General features: G+C 38.5%; 1 protein-coding gene across 1 annotated transcript in view; it reads left to right on the plus strand.

Moving 5' to 3' along the window:
- pcca (propionyl-CoA carboxylase subunit alpha) overlaps positions 1-20,319 on the plus strand; it is a 30,771-nt gene that overhangs the window by 7,841 nt on the left and 2,611 nt on the right. The window contains exons 14-20 of the mRNA XM_033979358.2: positions 1-21; positions 415-483; positions 558-633; positions 1,872-2,085; positions 19,618-19,720; positions 19,904-20,002; positions 20,070-20,123. The exon at positions 1-21 is cut by the window's left edge and continues 54 nt beyond it. Coding sequence (XP_033835249.1) covers positions 1-21; positions 415-483; positions 558-633; positions 1,872-2,085; positions 19,618-19,720; positions 19,904-20,002; positions 20,070-20,123 — 636 coding nt within the window. The remainder of the gene's footprint in view (positions 22-414; positions 484-557; positions 634-1,871; positions 2,086-19,617; positions 19,721-19,903; positions 20,003-20,069; positions 20,124-20,319) is intronic.

The raw sequence follows: 20,319 nt of genomic DNA on the forward strand, positions 1-20,319 counted from the left end.
GAACCTCTGAACCTCAGAAATGTAAGTTCAGCGGCGTTTACAGCTGCAGTTTCACAAGATTATGTTTGGGCTCATGGTTTTGTGTTTTGTCTTGTGTTTGTGTTTTGTATCGTGTTTTGTTTTGTCTTGTTTTTTCTTGTTTGTGTTTTGTTTTTGTTTTGTCTTATATTTTGTTTGTTTTTGTTTTGTCTTGTTTCGCGTTTTGTCTAATGTTTTGTGTTATATTTTGTCTTATGTTTTGTGTTTTGTCTCGTGTTTTGCCTCATTTTGTCTTATATTTTGTTTGTGTTTTTGTTTTGTCTTGTTTCGCATTTTGTCTTATATTTTGTTTGTGTTTTTGTTTTGTCTTGTTTCGTGTTTTGTCTAATCTTTTGTGTTATATTTTGTCTTCTGTTTTGTGTTTTTTGTCGTCAGGTTCGTGTGGACAGTGGGATTCAGGAAGGCAGTGACATCAGCATCTATTATGACCCGATGATTTCCAAGGTTAGTTTTCTGTTTTTCAAACCAATAAACGGCACGATTCTTTTCAAAATGTAATTTGTTCAAATCTGTCTTAGTTGGTGACGTACGGTGCGACGCGCGCTGAGGCCCTCGCAAAGATGGAGGACGCTCTGGACAATTATGTGATCAGAGGTGACGCCACGAGATCGAAATGTGTTTAACACAGAGAAAAGAGACAAGCAACATGAAAAACACCACGGAGTCACTGATAAACACTTAGCATCACTGTCAATCAAACCTGTTGCTAACGCTAACAGGAACGACCTCAGGGAAATGATTTTGTACAAATCTCTACACAAGAGTGAAATAAAAACCCCAGGATCATGTAGAGGGTTAAGACGAACATTTAAGACCAGAATGAGTCTGAAGCAGCAGAGACAGAGAGAGGACAGAGAGGACAGAGAGGACAGAGGGGACACACAGGGGACACAGTTTATACACAGAAGTGAATTGGACAAAGAGTCGCGCTCATGATCACTTCCTGTTTGGACACAGCGTTAGCAGGTTAGCTCTGTCCATTTATATAAACAGTGTTTGCTCTGTACAGTGGAGCCGATGCTGATATTAATGTTTGTTTATGATCCATAGACACCGGGGGCCGTTAAGATCCGCTGATATTTTTTCAGATATGTCGCCCCTTGTGGCTGATTGTGGTCATTTCACACACATTTGAATTTGGTACAAAATCCACAACCTTGTTTTGGCACAAACTGGATCAGAGCAGTGCAGGCAGGTTTTTGCAGCACCTCTTTGCACTAAAGTATTTAAGTGAAATATCGCCCTCAGCTGGGGATCGAAGCCCGATAACTGATACTCTTAAAAGGGCAAATATCGGCGCGATATATCAGCTAACCCATATAACTGGCTTATAGGCTGTTTATAAATGGACATAGCTAACCTGCTAGCCCCTCATTCCAAACAGGAAGTGATCATGTGTGCACTTTCTGCTCCATCGACTCTGTCCTCTCTCTGTCTCTGCTGCTTCAGACTCATTCTGGTCTTAAATGTTCGTATTAACCCTCTACATGATCCTGGGGTTTTTATTTCACTATTGTGTCTGTAAATCAAGATCTGAACATTAATAACAGACACAGCGTTAGCAACACTGTCAATCAAATCTGTTGGTAAGTGTCCGCCCCCCGCTAAACCAGCGACGCAAGTAGGAAGTTACCTTCATCATCCTCGCTCCTGATTGGCTCTTTGGTTGCCATGATACTCGGGTTCCAAACATAGAACTCTGCTCCAAATCGTCCCTATAACTGTGAGCCTCGATCTCGGCACCTTCTCTGATAAACGTGGTTTGGGGTTAGCGTCGGGGTTAGCGTCGGGATTAGCTTGTCCTTGTAGCTGACGATGCTCCTGTGTCGTAGGAGTGACCCATAACATCCCTCTTCTGCGTGAGATCATCACTCATCCTCGTTTCGTCGCTGGAGACGTCAGCACCGGTTTCCTCCCGGAGGTTTATCCCGACGGGTTTAAGGGCCACCAGCTGGACAGGGGGCGCCGTCGAGAACTGCTGGCCTCCGCTGCGGCGCTGTATGTGACCGCAGAGCTCAGGTCGCAGAAGGTCCTGGGGCCACAGAGGTAATAATAATAATAATAATAAATTTTATTTATATAGTGCTTTTCAGGACACTCAAAGTCACTTCACAGTGGATACAATAATAAAATATCACAAAAATTTACAACATAAAATCAAACATTAAAAGCGATTTTGAACAGGTGAGTTTTGAGTTCTTTCTTGAAGGTGGGGAGGTCAGAGGTGTCAGTTTTCCTGGACGGCGAACTAGAAGCAGGAGTCGAGAAGGCCGGGCAGTTTCAAATCAGTCTCTTTATTCAGCAGATGCAGGCATCAATCGAATGAAACACCAACTGTCTCCTGTTTTACATCTCTACTGTGGCTCCTTATATACTAGTTAACACACGTCATAATTCCTCAATAATTAGCTAGAAATGTACAGCACGCAGATTGTTATCTGGGTTCAATGAAGACAAAGTGCACAAAAACAAGCATTTTTAGCTGATCTTTCAAAGTATCATCATATATGGAGGTTCAGGGTACATATACAATCTCATGCCACGTTGGCGCACACGTAAACAGGAGTACAAAGTATGATTTACCATATTACATGGAATAATAATCTCACAATTTCCCCTTTTGATCACATTTACACATGTGATCATCAAAACAAAATCAAAAAACAAAAAAACAAAAAGCTACTTTCACATAATAATACATTCAACTTAAAGTTCCCATATGTGAGTAAAATTTTAGCTTTAGCTTTAACCACCCTGATTATAACACAACCCAGCCCTTAGGCTAACATAGCACATAAATCAATACATGACTCTCGGACAGCAAATAAGAAACAAGGAGCACTTACTAGGATTCAGAATTTGTTTTCTTGTATACTTTTTTAGCAATCTACATAATTTTGACCAAACTTAGTCAATTGATTCGGGACCTGAGAGTTGGGACCCTACAGAGAGTAATAGAATTTGTGACGAGGGGTCTTTTTTTGTTAGGGCAGTTGCAATCAATCGTTCTACTAGAGATCGGAGACATGGGATAACACAGCATCCAATTATGATCAAGATAGCAATTACAGTCAATATTGTAGTAATGACAGATATTATGGTCGTAGTCCAAGGACCAAACATCCCGTATAACCAATTTGACCAAGTGTTTTCAGATACGCCAGAATTCTTAGCAAATTCCATGGACAAGGACTTAAGTTTGTTCAAAGCTTTTGCAATACTTCCATCGGGTGAGGTATTATTTGGTATATAAGTACAGCATTCTGCTCCAAACATGCTGCATACTGATGATTCTTTGGCAAGTAACATATCTAGAGCAATCCGATTTTGCCAGGCCATAAGTGACGTAGGGCCCAATTGCTCTACGATGCCTTCTATTGCCTCAATTGTGTAATTTATAAATCTTTGTTGATTATAGTAGAGATAATTTATCCAAGCCGTATTTTTAGTAGCAGTTACTCCAGCAAATAAAACTGAAGTAAATCCAGCCGCAACTACATCTTGTGCTTTGAACTCATTTGGAACCCCCATGGGTATACCGATAGAACTGAGGTAGATATCTTCATTAAATGATCCTTGGAGTTTGGGTTTAGATTGAGGAGACAACGACCTTTTGAATACATGATTATTTCCTGAGTTAACTCTGTATGACAATTGAGTTTGTTTTAAATTTAGTGAATTTGCTGGACCTATGGTAAATGGAATAATTAACATAATCGGTGCACAAACACCTGACCATGTTTTTGGTAGAATGGCATACAAACGTAAATTTGCACATAACCACCAAATATCTGCACGAGCAGTATTATGGCCGTTCAGAAAAGCAAATTCTCTATAATTATCAGAAGATAAAGTCTGATTACAAAAATGTTTAGTGAAACTCTCTATTTCATTTTTATCATTTTTCCCTGCGTCTGTACGCATAATGGTATCTTTAAGGAAACACGTATATTTAGCTATTCCCAGAGTCCAGGATGTCGGCACATCCTTGGAGGCTACTACTGGTAGTTTATTATGAAGTTGATAGCATTCATCAGTTTTATCAAATGAATTTTTAGTGAAGAGTTTAAGTATGCAAGTTAGGTCTTTTTCATTAGAATATGGTATTGATGTAGTTGTTAATCGTGGTCTAGCTGCAGAACATGCAATGCAATCTTCTGTAGTTAAAGTATGGGCGGTATACTGTACCCATTTTAGCCAAGTATTTTCATTCATTTCGTGCCCTGTTTCAATTTTAATTGCTTCGGTTAGGGAAATTAAATCATTTTCTGGAGCAGGTTTATTAGGTTTCAAAATTGTTGTTTGGATGTAGCCTTCAAAATTTAACTTTAGTTTTCTATTGCAGGGTACAGTATCAATTTTTGAACACTGGAATCCTATAGAATAGATTCCAGAGTCATTAAGTGTTGGATTTTTAATAGATAATACTAAAGGATTGCATCTTTGAGTAATTGATTTGCGCCCTCTACAATGTTTTAGGTCCTTTTGATAAGAAGCATGATTTTTCCTAACTTTTGTTAAAGTAATTCTCTGTTGTAAGCCAATTTCAAAAGTATCTTTTTCTTTATTATATTGTCCACTGGTACTTGTTATAACTCTGGCGATCTCTATAACCTTATCATTTTGAGCATTTACCTTGGTCAGACATGTATCTTTGCAGACAATTTGTACATTTAAGGCATGGTCTATAGCAGGTGCGTCTTGCATACAGTCTAGTACTTCGCATACATCAAAAAGTACGTTGCACGTTTGTCCTTCATAACAATATTTTAGAAGTTTTGGTGTCCCTCTCTTTACTCTTTTCAGTGCCCATTGTCTCTTACCTGTATTGTTTGTTGTCAGCTCGGTTGTTGTTTTGATTGTTGGCTGTCCGAGGCCATTCTCAACACTTCCATGAATAAGGGGAACGTACCAACACACTAGAACAATAGAAATTAGCATAATTAGTGTGATCCAGAATAGACAATGAAAATTTTCCAAAAGTTTTTTCAAAAAATATGGCTTAAAAAATGGCCTATACTCTCCTTCTCCCGCTTCTTCTTCTCCCCCTTTCTTCCTCCTCTTCTGGAGCCCCAGTGTCAGAAGGTGGTCGGGGTTGTTCATCAGGGTCGCTGTTTCCAGCGATGTCTGGATTTGGTCGGCTTTCTTCATTCTGCATGGTAGATGTGGTGGCAATGTCAGTTTGGATTTGGGTTAGACTTCGTTCACTTGGGTCTACTGGTGACTTAAAGCAGTGTGATAAATGGTACCACACTTTAGATGTTTCTTTTTGAACTTGTACTGATCTTCCAGTGGACTGTAGAACTTGATATGGACCAGTTTGATATGGTTGAGTCCAGTTGTGTCGTTTGTGTACCTTCACATACACAAAAGATCCCGGGGTTATGTTCATCTCTGGATCAATTACATCTTCAAGATCATGTGTTCTTTGTCTACATTTATGTAGTTGCATCACTATTTCTTGGAGCTGCTGAACATATGAGTGATGTTGTTTGTCCCATTCTATAAATGGTGTATCTTCAGTGAATGAGCCTTCTGGTTTATGCATTTCTCTGCCTGTTAATAGGAGATGAGGAGAATATGACGTGGTTTTGTTCACGCTATTTCTGATGTCCATCAAAACAAAAGGTAAGGCAGTGACCCAATCAAGTTTGGTGGTTTTCCAAACCTTTGCAAGTTTTCTTTTGACAGTGGCATTCATCCTTTCACATACCCCTTGACTGGCCGCATGATAGACAGTACCAAAACGTTGGGTGATATTAAGAGCCTTTAGCACATCACGGACTATTTTAGCAGTAAAATGTGTCCCGTTATCTGACCTTATGACGTGTGGAATGCCAAATCGTGGGAAGACATCAGTAGTTAGGTGCTTAACTACTTCCTTGGCAGTTTCCGTCTTGCAGGGGAACGCTTCAACCCATCTTGTATACTCACAGACTATGACCAGTAGATAGCGATATCCTCGAACTCTCATTTCTGGACCCATGTCTGTAAAGTCCATGACAATTCTTTCAAAAGGCTTATTGGGAAGAGTATAAGTTCCTGGCGGTGGTTTACAAGCTTTCTTTGGATTCATGGTTTGACAAATGCGACAATCATCTATCCAATATTGCATGATAGACTTCATGTTTGGGTGCCACCACAAATCGATATGTTTGAGGATGGCTTCGTAGCTACGATGAGTAGGGGTGTGGTATTCGTCGTAGAGCATCTGCAGCAGTGAGATAGGAGCCACAATTCTTCCTTCATGATTTCTCCAGATTCCTGAAGGATCTTTAATGGCCCCACGTTGTTTCCAAGCACCATGTTCGTATGCTCCAGCTGCTTCTTGAATTTCTCTTATGTATGTTGCATCGATCAGGTTTGCATCAGGTAACTTCTCAATCTTTTCTTCAGTGCAAACAAGCATGTTTCTTGGATTATAATTTGCAGCTTTCTTTGCAGCTTGATCTGCGGCTTGATTGCCCAGGGAAATGGAGTCTGTTCCCTTGGTGTGAGCTTTGCATTTCATGATAGCAAGTCTTGATGGCAATTGGACAGCATCTATCAGTTGTTTGATCAGTTGTTCATGCTTAATTGGAAGGCCGGTCCCAAGTTTGAAACCATTTCTGATCCAGCCAGCTAAAGACAATGTGACAGTCTTGTAAGCATAAATTGAGTCTGTATAGATGTTTACTGCTTTGCCTTCTGAAAGTTGTAGTGCTCGTAACATTGCTGTTATTTCAGCTACTTGTGCAGAACCTTTTGCTATCTGCTGGGCTTCCATCAGACGATATTGGTTAGAGGGCAGTTGTTCCACCACTGCATACGAGGACACAATATGACCTTCTTTTGCTCTGTATGCACATCCGTCACAGAAAATGGTCATCTCTGGGTCTGAAAGAGGTGTAGTATGCAAATCTGCTCTCACATACAGTTCAGTTCTGACTTTTTCTTCACACACATGTGAAAGTCCTTCAGTCTCCATATTTACTGCCATATTGGTATTTCCTCCTTCAAAAGTAATATGGGACTGTTTCAAAGTCTTTGAAATATGATTGGATCTTCGTGCAGTAGTTATGAACAAACGAGAGTTGAGATAAGCAAGTATCCCATGTTGAGTGTGCACCACCAGTGGATGATTTTGTACAATATGTGAAGTCTTCTCAATTGTCTTTGCCAGAGCAGCCAGATAACGAGCACAACCAGGTTGAGTTTGTTCATGGGGATCCAACTTACAAGAGTAGTGTTTCAGCACTCTTCGGCTCTGATGATGCTTTTGATAGAGAACAGCTTGGACAAATGATTGTTTCTCTGTCACATCTAGATGGAAGGGAATGTCATAATTTGGAGCACATAGGCTGCATGCTGCACAAATAGCTTGTTTTGTCTTGATAAATGCTTCTTCAGACTCCGTCGTCCACTGTAAATTGGCTGAGAGGTTATGCATACCATGGGGCTTAATGAGTTCTCGGAGGGGCGATGTGAGTTCGGTATAGCCAGGGACGTACTCCCTAGAGTAATTGCAGAGTCCCAGGAAACTGAGCATTTGACGTACCGTAGTTGGTTTTGGAGTACTCAGGATAGCATCTTTGTTGTTGGCAGACACTCCTTGCGCACCGTTCGACACCTCTCGTCCGAGAAAATGCACAGTTTGTCTTGCAACTTGTATCTTTTGCCTTTTTACCTTGTACCCCTTTTTCGACAGATGTGTGAGCAGTTGTACTGTTGCTTCTAGGACCTCTTTTGCCGTTTTTCCAGCGATGAGGATGTCATCCACATAAGTGATCAGAGTGCATGTCTCTGGAAACTTCAAATCTGCCAGGTCTTGTCTTAGGAAGTGGCTGAAATAACCGGGACTGTGTTTCCATCCCATGGGCATTCTTCGGTAGGAATAGACTTTGTCTCCGTGTCTGAAAGCAAAGTACCTCTGGGAGGAGGCCTCCAAGTTGATTGTGAAGAATGCATTTGCCAAGTCTAAGACAGTGTAATACTTATGCTCTGGTGACAGATTATTCAAGGCGATGTAGGGGTCTGGCACTGGATATGATTCTCCAGCTGTAACTTCATTGATTGGACGGAAGTCTTGAACCATCCTCCAGTTCTGCAAGTCCGATTTCTTCACTGGAAAGAGAGGTGTGTTGTATTCTGATTCAGTTTCATATATCACTCCAGACTCCAGCAATCCATTAATAGTTTCTTGAATCCCCATTACTTGGTCTTCTTTGAGTGGATATTGGGGATGGTATATCGGCTTGCTTGTGGTGAGTTGCACTTTAACAGCATGTTTCGTCTGACCCACATCATTCGGGTGCATCATCCATATGTGTGATGGTACTTGGGCAAGATACCTCTCTGTATCCGGATGATTCTCGAAAATTCGTTGTCTGGATTGCTTGGATGCTCTTGTGTTATCTTCAGAGCCCTGAGGTAGCACAATTCTGAATATTTTGTGTTGTGAGTTGTAGAACACACCTCCGATTTCGGTGGCTTCATACTGAAGACTTGAAGCCAGCTTGACCATTGGACCAAGTTGTCTTGGTGAATGATGTTTGGATATGGCCAGCGATACGTGTGGTGTGCTTTCTTCACTCCCCCTGGAATACGGTCTCAGTTCTTCTGGGAGGGAGACTGCGAGTGCCATACCTTGAGGGCCCAAGTAGAGATATGAGTAGTTCACTTGAAAAGTCTGTCCATCCACCTTTTGCCATAATTCGTCATAGGTCTCATCATCAAGTGTGGAGTAGTATAGAGTGACATGCAAGGGGTCAAAAGGTTCACTGAGTGGATATAGTGATCTTGCCCATGTTTTGTAGTTTTGCCATAATGCTGATGCAGTGTTACCTTTTTCTGGATCTGTGAGTATTTCTGTCCAATAGATTGTGACTTGTGACTTTGAGTCTTGAGCAGTATCTGGAGAAAGGTACAAGATCTCAGTGGTTTTACACATAGTTGCATCTCTCAGTATCTTGAGGGTTTCACATCGGTCCAGTATTTTGTGACCTTCGGGGCAAAACACCACTGACAATGATAATTTGCACATCAAGTCTCTTCCACATATGGAGATACTGCAGTCAGGCAAGTATAAGAATTCTTGTTTCACTGTCTGTTCATTCATTGTTACTGCCAATGGTTCAGTAAAAGTTCTTACTTCTGGTTCTCCCACACAGCCGGTTATGGACATAGTCTTCGATGAGAGTGGAAATTTCTGTCGAATGCAGGATACTGTGGCTCCTGAATCCACCAAAAATTTAATCTTTTGTCCATTTACCTTCAAGACCACCATTGGTTCGCTCTTCCATGGTTTTAGCGAATGGTCTGGCTGTAGGCCCCTTCAGTAGTCATAGTGTTCATCCAAGGATCCATGAACATCTCTTCCTCCTTGATAGTAAGCTCCGACGTTCATGAGTCTTCCATTTGGAGGTGGGGGCATTGGACCGGCTGTCTGCTGTGGCATCATTGGTGGCTGCTGTTGTTGGTTGTATCTCTGCATTGGTTGCCTGTATTGTTGAAAATTGTGTGGCTCTTGCCTTTGTCCTTGAGATGCTAAGGGACAACTTCTTCTCCAGTGTCCTATTCCATGACATAGGTGGCACTGATCACGTCTTGGATTGTTCATGTAGCCAGTACCTTTGTTTCTTCTGGGGTCTCCAAAACCTCCTTGGTTCCTTGATTGAGGACCGTTGTAAATCATCACTGGCACATTTGGTATTGACATAGGCTGACCTGTTTGGGAGTTGGGTGTCACTGCTGTTGCTTGTGGTTGCTGTGTGTTCATCACCATCTTGATTGCAGTTGTTAGTTGTTTTGTGACAGATAACATGTCTTCTTCAGCAGGGTCTGACTGTATACTCATCACATTTGTGTTCTTATCTTTCTTCTTCTCTTTAACTTCAGTTTGGTATTTCTGCAATTGCAACTTCACAGTAGCCAGTTCCAACTCCTTCTTCTGGTCCTCAAACGCCTTCCTGTTTCTCTGCCACTTGTTTATTTCATGATTGCAATGTGCATCAAAGTCGTCTTCAGTCTTACGGTACAGCCCCATCACATTTTGCAAAGCCTCTTGAACCTGGTTAGGCATCCCCTTGACCAGAACAGACCTGAACATGACTGACATACCAGTTCCTGGCTCAATTGGTTCTCCAGTGACATCATGATATAGGCTTGTGGCACGTTGCTTGAAGCTGTAATAATCTTCAGTATCTCTCATCTGCATGGATAACAACTCTTCTGTCACAATGCATGGATATCGTGTCCTGAGTTCTTCTTCCAGGATGTCTCGGAAGATGTGAATGGCATTGTTATTCTGTAGCCGCATTCTCAATCTTCTTTCTATGGCTTTTCTGATGTTATCAGCGACTGTTTCATCGGCAGCTTTGATTAGGGCAGCTTGCATGTCTCCCCAACATAGTTTATCTCCAGCCGTCTGCTTCAGGAGAGCTCTCATCCATGGCACGCCTCCTTTGGTCAGCTTTGGTAGGGTGAGCATCAGGGCACTCCAGTCCTTTAATGTGAATGGCTGGTAGACCACTTGTCGGCCATCCGTCCTTATTGGAAAGACAGTTGCAGGTTCTCTTTGTTGGATGGGATTGATGGTACCGTTGATGTATGCCTCTTCGTATCGAGTCTCTTCAACAGTTCCGCTGAACGATCCATCAACTGAAAAGGGTTCATCATTTTGTTTCATTGAGACTTCAGCCATAGCACCTCTAGTTTCATCTTCTTCAGTCCTTGAGAGCAAACTTCCGCTTGTCTTCGTTGTCATCTCTTGGTCAGGCATCATTTCTTGTCTTTGCATGCGTCTCTCGTCATCACTTCGCTTCAGCTTTTTCTCAGTTTCAATAATATGAGCCAGTGCAGCTACTTGGTTTTGGACAGAGTCAATTTTTTCTTCTATTTCTCTTGAGCATGCTCCAACAGATGTTAATGCCAACTCTCCTCCAACTACCTTGTGAGTTATCTTCGGGGTCAAGCATGCAGCCAGGTCTGATGTCATCATGGAAGCAGAAGATTTCCTCAGCACTGGGTTTTTGCTGGTGGTACCTGAATATGGTGGGGGCAGAGCAGCTTTTCTGGACATCTCATACCAGCATTCTTCATCATGTGGGGATGGACTGGTTGCATACCGTAAAGTACTGTCGAGACGTGGAACATCATCATCTGTGTTGTCTTCATCCCATCTTTGTGATCTTTGATTTTTCTTTAGTACTTTACTGCCAGTCACTTCTTCTTCTTCATCAGAATTTTCAGGTTCTTCCCAGGACTTTCTGTGCTTAGAGCGTGTGGCATATTTGTGTGATGTTTTATTTTCTTCAAGGGTTGGATATACGCCTGCTGCAGGTTCGTTCGGTTTCTCTCTCAGCAGTTCTTCCTTCAGGGACACTTCCTTCTCCTTCGGCTTAAGAACCAGGATAGAAGACAATTCTTTCGTTTCTTTTATCACCGTCATCTCCTTTGCCCATTTATGCATCTTCTTCGCCATTCTCATCTCATTCTCGTACTTCTGTATTTTTATTTGACTCTTCATCTCATTTTTGTGCTTTTGTATCTTCAATTGGTTCACCTTTCTTACTAAAGCACTTCGGGTTGGGTCCAATTGGCACTGTTTGATCTTCTCCTTGTAGTAGTTTTTGATGTTCTTCCATTGTTCTTCTGTGGGGGCAATGGCATCTTTTCCACCATGGATCATTCCTTTTTTGACATATTTTTTAATAATGACTTGAATGATGGACTGGGTTTCTTGGGCCTTTTTTGGATCTGCCTCCTCCTGCAGGGCTTTATTTTTCCAGAATTCTACCAATTGGTCTAGCGTGATGAACTGGGACATTGTGATATATATTGTATTATAGTATTTTGTTAAATTACCCTCTCGGCTACTGTATAACAATTTGGATATTGTTTTAAATTTGTTGTCAAGTCTATGATTTTGGCAGAATGAGTCACTATTTAATGAACAGTTTGTCTTTCACTATCTACCTGTGGACTCTAAAGGGGTTTTGATCTCGAAGGGGGCGTCTTCGTTCCCTCTTCCTGTCTTTAATTTAGTTTCTAAAAAAAAGAAAAAACTTAACTTAGAATGAGTTACTATTTAATGAACAATTTGTCTTTAACTATCTACCTGTGGACTCTAAGGGGTTTTTGATCTCGGAGGGGGGGCGTCTTCGTTCTCACTTCCTGCCTTTAATTTGGTTTCTAAAAGAGAGAAAAAACTTAACTTAGAAGACTTAGAAAGAGCTCGAAATTCACCCAAAAGCCAGCATTATCCTATTTTAGTACTTGATTAAGATCATTTATTTTATTTATTCTTTATTTTATTTATCGCTTCCTTTTTTTTTTTTTTTTTTTTTTTTTTTTTTTTTTTTTTTAAGTTTTATTTTCAATTCAATTTAATTTTTTCCGATTCCAATTTCAATTCAATTTTTTTTTTTTTTTTTTTTTTTTTTTTCAATTTTCAATTTTAATTTGTATTATTTATTTAATTATTTATTTTATTTTTTAATCTTTTTTTTTTTTTTTTTTTTTTTTTTTCCAATTTCAATTCAATTTTTTATTTTAATTTGTATTAGTTATTTATTTATTTATTTTTAAATTAAAGAAGTATTATTTTATTTTATTTTTTTTTTAAGTTTTAAAATTATTCTTTATTATAAATATATTCTTTATTATTATTATTATTTAAATTTAACAATCCTGCTAATTATTATTATAATTTAATTCTGTTTATTTCTATTAGTATTATTTAAAAAACAGTTTTAGATAACACCTTTCAACAACTACACTTCACTCAGCCCCAACAGGGCACGAACAAAGATTCAATCAATAATGACTAGACCTGACCAATAGCGACCTAGGCCCAACAATCACTCAATCTCCATCCTAAATAAACATCCAACCAACAACTAACTGACCTGCGCCACGTGCAGCTACCCACACCTAGTCAATGATCAACCAACCACCAGCGCATGCACCTGCAAACGCACACCCAAGTATCAACCCAAATTGACACTCAAACATGCGTCCACAAATACACACACAAATGGCTAGCCAAGGACCAACCAAGCACAAAACTAGCATGAACAACTACACACAACACAAGCCAATAAATTCCAAATCAAGTGCTCACTTAAGGCCACAACCAAACAGTCCCTAAGCCCGAATCACCACCAATTAAGTACCTGCACTTCACTAAGGCCAAATAGGGTGCAGCCATTACAAAGTGCCACCCAGTTTTACTTCACATCCACCTAATAATGCAAAAATGTAAACTACAAAATGCCCAACAATTGTACAACAACAGCTTCACTTCATATCCATTAAGCCTTGCGTTTTCCTTCCAATAGAGTTACATTACAAATACTTTAAACTTTTCCCCAATTTGCATTTCCCAGCTCTCAAAATAAAATCTTAAAGTAACAATTTTTTTTTTTTTTTTTTTTTTTTTTTTTTTAATTTGGGGTCTATCTTCAATCTGTCTTCACACTAATGAGTTAATTACCAGATTAGTTAAGTAATTAAATAATACATTTTTGTTTTGGTTAGTAGACCCTACTTTAATGGATAATGTACAATTTTGGAACTCAAAACCTCCTGCAACTCTTAATTTCCACCACTGCATTGTGTTCGTTGGTTGTACAGTGATACAAATTAAGTTGAGCCACGTTATAGGAGAAACCTGGAGACAACTTGAACTTCAAAATATTTAATTTAATTTAATTTAATTTAATTTAATTTAATTTAATTTAATTTAATTTAATTTAATTTAATTTAATTTAATTTAATTTAATTTAATTTAATTCAATCCAAATTCAATTCAATCCAATCCAAATTCAATTCAATTCAATTCAAATTCAACCCAAATTCAATCTAAATTCAACCCAAATTCAATCTAAATTCAACCCAAATTCAATCTAAATTCAACCCAAATTCAATCCAAATCTAATCTTAATTTAAATTTAATTTAATTTAATTTAATTTAATTTAATTTAATTCAATTTAATCCAAATTCAATTCAATCCAATCCAAATTCAATTCAAATTCAATTCAAATTCAACCCAAATTCAATCTAAATTCAACCCAAATTCAATCTAAATTCAACCCAAATTCAATCTAAATTCAACCCAAATTCAATCTAAATTCAACCCAAATTCAATCTAAATTCAACCCAAATTCAATCCAAATCTAATCTTAATTTAAATTTAATTTAATTTAATTTAATTTAATTCAATTTAATTTAATTTAATTTAATTCAATTTAATTTAATTTAATTTAATTTAATTCAATTTAATCCAAATTCAATTCAATCCAATCCAAATTCAATTCAAATTCAATTCAAATTCAACCCAAATTCAATCTAAATTCAACCCAAATTCAATCTAAATTCAACCCAAAGTCAATCTAAATTCAACCCAAATTCAATCCAAATCTAATCTTAATCTAATCTTAATTTAATTTAATTTAATTTAATTTAATTTAATTTAATTTAATTCAATTTAATTCAATTTAATTCAATTTAATTCAATTTAATTCAATTTAATTTAATCCAAATTCAATTCAATTTCAATTCAAATTCAACCCAAATTCAATCTAAATTCAACCCAAATTCAATCTAAATTCAACCCAAATTCAATCTAAATTCAACCCAAATTCAATCCAAATTCAATCTAAATTCAACCCAAATTCAATCTAAATTCAACCCAAATTCAATCTAAATTCAACCCAAATTCAATCCAAATCTAATCTTAATTTAAATTTAATTTAATTTAATTTAATTTAATTTAATTTAATTCAATTTAATTCAATTTAATTCAATTTAATTCAATTTAATTCAATTTAATTCAATTTAATTCAATTTAATTCAATTTAATTCAATTTAATTCAATTTAATTCAATTTAATTTAATTTAATTTAATTTAATTTAATTCAATTTAATCCAAATTCAATTCAATCCAATCCAAATTCAATTCAAATTCAACCCAAATTCAATCTAAATTCAACCCAAATTCAATCTAAATTCAACCCAAATTCAATCTAAATTCAACCCAAATTCAATCCAAATCTAATCTTAATTTAAATTTAATTTAATTTAATTTAATTTAATTTAATTTAATTATTATTTATTTTTTTTAATTTTTATTTCTTAATTTATTTATTTATTTTATGAAATTTGTCAAAATGAATAAGTGCCTCAGTTTTGATGAAGAAATGAGTTCTGCTGTAACAAAGTTGTTTTTGTAGTCATAAATTATCCCAGGACAACACAAGGCTCAACCTTTCACAATGAGAAGCAAAACCGTCATCCCACAACCATCAAGCATCCAATAAATGCAAAGCAATATCCTTATTTCAAATACATTGAGCAATTATCCATAAACAACTAACAAATGTAAAACCATAGCTTCATTCCACATGCATTAAACAATTATCCACAAATAACCCAATAAACGCAAAATAATAGCTCTGTTCACATAAATCAAACAATTATCCACCAATATCTAGTAAATGCAAAACATTAGCTCCATTTCACTTAAATAAAACAATGATTCACACAACTAGTAATTGCAAAATATTGGCTTTCTTCCATTTAAGTCAAACAATTATCCACCACTAATCCAATAAAGGCAGAACATTAACATTATTCCACATAAATCAATTATCCAAAAATAACTAGTAAATACAAAACAATAGCTTTATTCTACTTATATCAAACAATTATTCATGAATAATTCAATAAATGCAAAACATTAGCATCATTTCACATAAATCAATTATCCACAAATAACTAGTAAGTACAAATCAATAGCTTTATCCTACTTAGATCAAACAATTATTCACAAATAATTCAATAAATGCAAAACATTAGCATCACCTGACATCAATTAAACAATTATCCATACAATTGCCCAATAAATGCAAAATCAATCCTTTACCACATTAATTAAACAATTATCTATACCTTCTATTAACTTCCAATCATAGCAACAGTTTTTTAATTCTCCCGATTAGTCAATTTATTTATGTGAATATCATTTTAAAAGAACCATAACCCATCTGGCCACTACAAGATACAGCCACTAACAAATATCATCCAATAATATATCAGTTAACCATTTAAACTGTCTATTTTGTATCACAATCATCCCAACTTAAGATGGAAGCTGAATCAGGGAGATTTAATGCCATAATTTTAGTGGTCCGTGGCGAACACAAGCATAACAATAAAGCCATAATCAACACAATAGCCAGAGTTAGAAAAACAGCAACAAATGCAGCCACAATATAAATAACATTTCCTTTCAAGATATTTTTTAAGGCATCATACTCTTCTTTTAGATCTTTTAGCATTTTAGCGACATTTGCTGAGTTTGACGGACACAAGTTTTTGGTTATAATTCTAGCTTCGTCTATAATCTCTTTTACCATTTCATTCTTTAATTTCTTAATCATAGTCTCTATTTTTGTTTCTTGTGTGGATTTTGATTCAGAAACTGCTCCAATTGTAAGCGTAACCTTTTTCATAAGAGTGCCAATTTGACTTTTTATCATTTGGACATCAAACAGACTATTTTCACTAGCATTTTGGTATGTCACATTAAGATGCTTGCTATTTTTGACCGTTGTATTTACATTTCTTATTGTATTATTTTCACAAATATTGTCAATATTACGTAGTTCCTTACTACCAAAAGGATATGAGATGCAAACACAGCCAATATTAGAACGAATGGGCTGATTGTACCATGTACACTGTATTTTGGTCTGGGTTACATTATCTTTTTGCTTGGGGATATTGCTAATGAAATCACAAACTTTCGAGTGGACACCGTGTTCCGGCGAATAAGTTGCTATTTCTTGCTCTTTCCTAGTTAAGTCTACCAAGTTAATTCCATCTATTAATGCTTCTGTTTCACAGGGAATATAAATGATGCCAATCTGAATTATTGCCCCTTTATCAACTTTGCAGTAACAAGTAATTTCATGTTCATTCTGAGTAAAATTCATTTGAACAGGTTCGTTTGCTTGAGCTCTTATTATGCTAATAAATATTGTTGCCAGCATTACATATAGTTTTTTTGGGTACCACATTTTTATATAAACTTGATTAAACAGTTTTGTTTTCTTTTTTAGTGTAAAGTTTTAACCACTAAATATTTTTTTTATAAAACTTGCTTTTTTTCTCTCTTCGTGCTAAGCCATAAACACGGAAATGATTAACTTTGTTTCTAATCACACTTTACCTGATCAAAGTCTAAACTTGCTACTTATTGTTAATTCCTAGTGCTTTTTTTCTCTCTTCGTGCTAAGCCATAAACACGGAAATGATTAAATTTGTTTCTAATTACACTTTACCTGATCTAAGTGTAAACTTGCTATTTATTATTAATTCCTAGTGCTTTTTTTCTCTCTTCGTGCTAAGCCATAAACACGGAAATACTTACTAATTTAAAGTTATAACAATTAATTGCACAGAATGTCCCAAGAGCACATCACATTAATTTAGCATTAAACCAATTGACAGAAATTCTATGAAAAAGGCCTCTGTCGTACCGTCTTTTGGAGCGCTCGTTTTTGCGATGTCTTTCTCAGGCGTTCTGTGGAGGAGAAGGTTCGCCCTTGCGACCAGGACTTAGCATCACGTCAGGGGTCACCAAAACTGTCAGTTTTCCTGGACGGCGAACTAGAAGCAGGAGTCGAGAAGGCCGGGCAGTTTCAAATCAGTCTCTTTATTCAGCAGATGCAGGCATCAATCGAATGAAACACCAACTGTCTCCTGTTTTACATCTCTACTGTGGCTCCTTATATACTAGTTAACACACGTCATAATTCCTCAATAATTAGCTAGAAATGTACAGCACGCAGATTGTTATCTGGGTTCAATGAAGACAAAGTGCACAAAAACAAGCATTTTTAGCTGATCTTTCAAAGTATCATCATATATGGAGGTTCAGGGTACATATACAATCTCATGCCACGTTGGCGCACACGTAAACAGGAGTACAAAGTATGATTTACCATATTACATGGAATAATAATCTCACAGAGGTCACGGAGGGGTTTAGGTAGTGAGTTCCAGAGGGTGGGGGCAGCGATGGAGACGGCTCTGTCCCCCCAGGTTCGGAGCTTGGTCCTACAGGGCAGGGACAGGAGGTTGGAGCTGGAGGAGCGGAGGGATCGAGATGGAGTGTGGAGGTGGAGCAGGTCTGTGAGGAGGGGCCAGGTTGTGGAGAGATTTGAATGTGATGAGGAGGATTTTGAAGTGGATGCGCTGAGGGACGGGGAGCCAGTGGAGCTTGTGGAGGACAGGAGTGATGTGTTCACGTGAGCGGGTGAGGAGGCGGGCGGCGGAGTTCTGGATGTACTGTAGTCTGTTGAGGGTTTTGGATGGTGGACCGTAGAGGATGCTATTGCAGTAGTCGATTCTGGATGTGATGAATGCGTGGATGAGAGTCTCAGCGGCAGAGAAGGTGAGTGATGGGCGGAGACGGGCTATGTTTTTGAGGTGAAAGAATGCAGTCCAGGTTATGTGCTTGACGTGGGGTTCAAGTGAAAGAGTGGGGTCGAGGAGCACACCGAGGTTACGGATGAGTGAGGATGGAGAGAGTGTGGTGTTGTCAAAGTGGAGGGTGAAGTGTTGTGAGGATTTGGCGATGTTGTGTGGACCGATGATGATGAAGTCTGTTTTGTCGCTGTTAAGTTTGAGGAAGTTGTGATTCATCCAGTTTTTGATGTCTGTTAGGCAGTGGGTGAGAGTGGAGTGGATTGTGGGGTTGATGGATGTTGTGGAGATGTAAAGTTGGATGTCGTAGCAGTGAAAACGAAGACCGTGACGACGAATGATGTTGCCGAGGGGGAGGATGTAGAGAATGAAGAGGAGAGGACCAAGCACCGAACCTTGGGGGACTCCCTGCTGTAGGGGGGCTATGGAGGAGGAGCAATGGTTGAAGTGAAAGAACTGTTGCCGGTTTGTGAGGTAGGACTGGAGCCAGAGGAGAGCAGAGCCGGTGATGCTGAGTGAGTTTTTGAGGCGGGACAGGAGGATGGAGTGGCTGATTGTGTCGAAAGTTGCAGTGAGGTCCAAGAGGATGAGGATGGAGAGGTGGCCAGAGTCGGAGGAGAGGAGGAGATCATTTGTAACTTTGAGCAGAGCTGTTTCGGTGCTGTGTTTGGGACGGACGCCGGACTGGAAGGGTTCATAGAGACTGTTTGAGGTGAGGTGGGTTTGGAGTTGGGCGGCGACGACACGTTCCAGGATTTTAGACAGAAAAGGGAGGTTGGATATGGGACGGAAATTTGTGGTGAGAGGAAACGACGAGTCTGACAGCAGAGACAAATGACAGCGCCAAAACCTGTTTGACGTGCGACGATGTGTCAGGTCTGATTCAAACACTGAGGCACAAGTGATGAGTCCAAACTGTCAGGAATGAAAACAAACTAAACCTCGGTCTGGAAAAGAATCGATTAAAAGTGTCAAGAGACCAGATGAACCTTAGTGGACTACAGCAACGGAGGAGGAGATGGAGGAGGTGGTGGTGATGGTGATGGTGATGGAGGTGGAGGTGATGGAGGTGGTGGTGTTGCTGAGCCGTGTTGTTGTTGTTGCAGAGTGGCCTGCAGCCCCGTGGACAGGAGCAGGTGGGAGCTCTGTGTGGAGCTCGGAAAAGAACTTCACGACGTCAGTGTCACTAAATCTGGAAAAACCTTCACTGTGAGTCTTTAGTCGAACCTTCAGCAACAAACAGAGTCTTTTATTCTGAAAGTCACGTGACATGACTGTTGTGACGTGTTGTGATGTTTTGTGATGTTTTGTGTTGTTGTGACGTGTTGTGACGTGTTTTGTGCTGTTGTGATGTTTTGTGTTGTTGTGACGTGTTTTGTGGTTTGTGTTGAGGTTTGTGTGGACGATGAGGAGGTGCAGGTGACTGGAGACTGGAACCTGGCGTCTCCCCTTTTGCCTCTGACCATAAACGACACTCCCAGAATGCTCCAGGTGAGACGCTCTGCTCCCTTTGCACCAGAAGAGGGCGCTCTCAGGTATTAACTCTGTTTTCTTTTAGTGTTTGTCTCGAGCTGCTTCAGGTGAAATGTTCCTCCAGTTCCTCGGCACCTCGGTAAGATCCTCCACTTCTGTTTTATCATTTCTGTATTTTTATCTAAAGTACAACTCGACCAAACGTTTGGACACAGCCTCATTCTGTTTTTTTTCCTTATTACTTCTTTCTACTTTTTATACACACAAAAGACCTCAGTTATATGAAACGACATATACAGAGTTCTGTAGTAAAGAAACGTAAAATATCTCTACTA

This window comes from Periophthalmus magnuspinnatus, chromosome 15 (genome assembly GCF_009829125.3).
Source record: "Periophthalmus magnuspinnatus isolate fPerMag1 chromosome 15, fPerMag1.2.pri, whole genome shotgun sequence".
Lineage (NCBI taxonomy): Eukaryota > Metazoa > Chordata > Actinopteri > Gobiiformes > Gobiidae > Periophthalmus > Periophthalmus magnuspinnatus.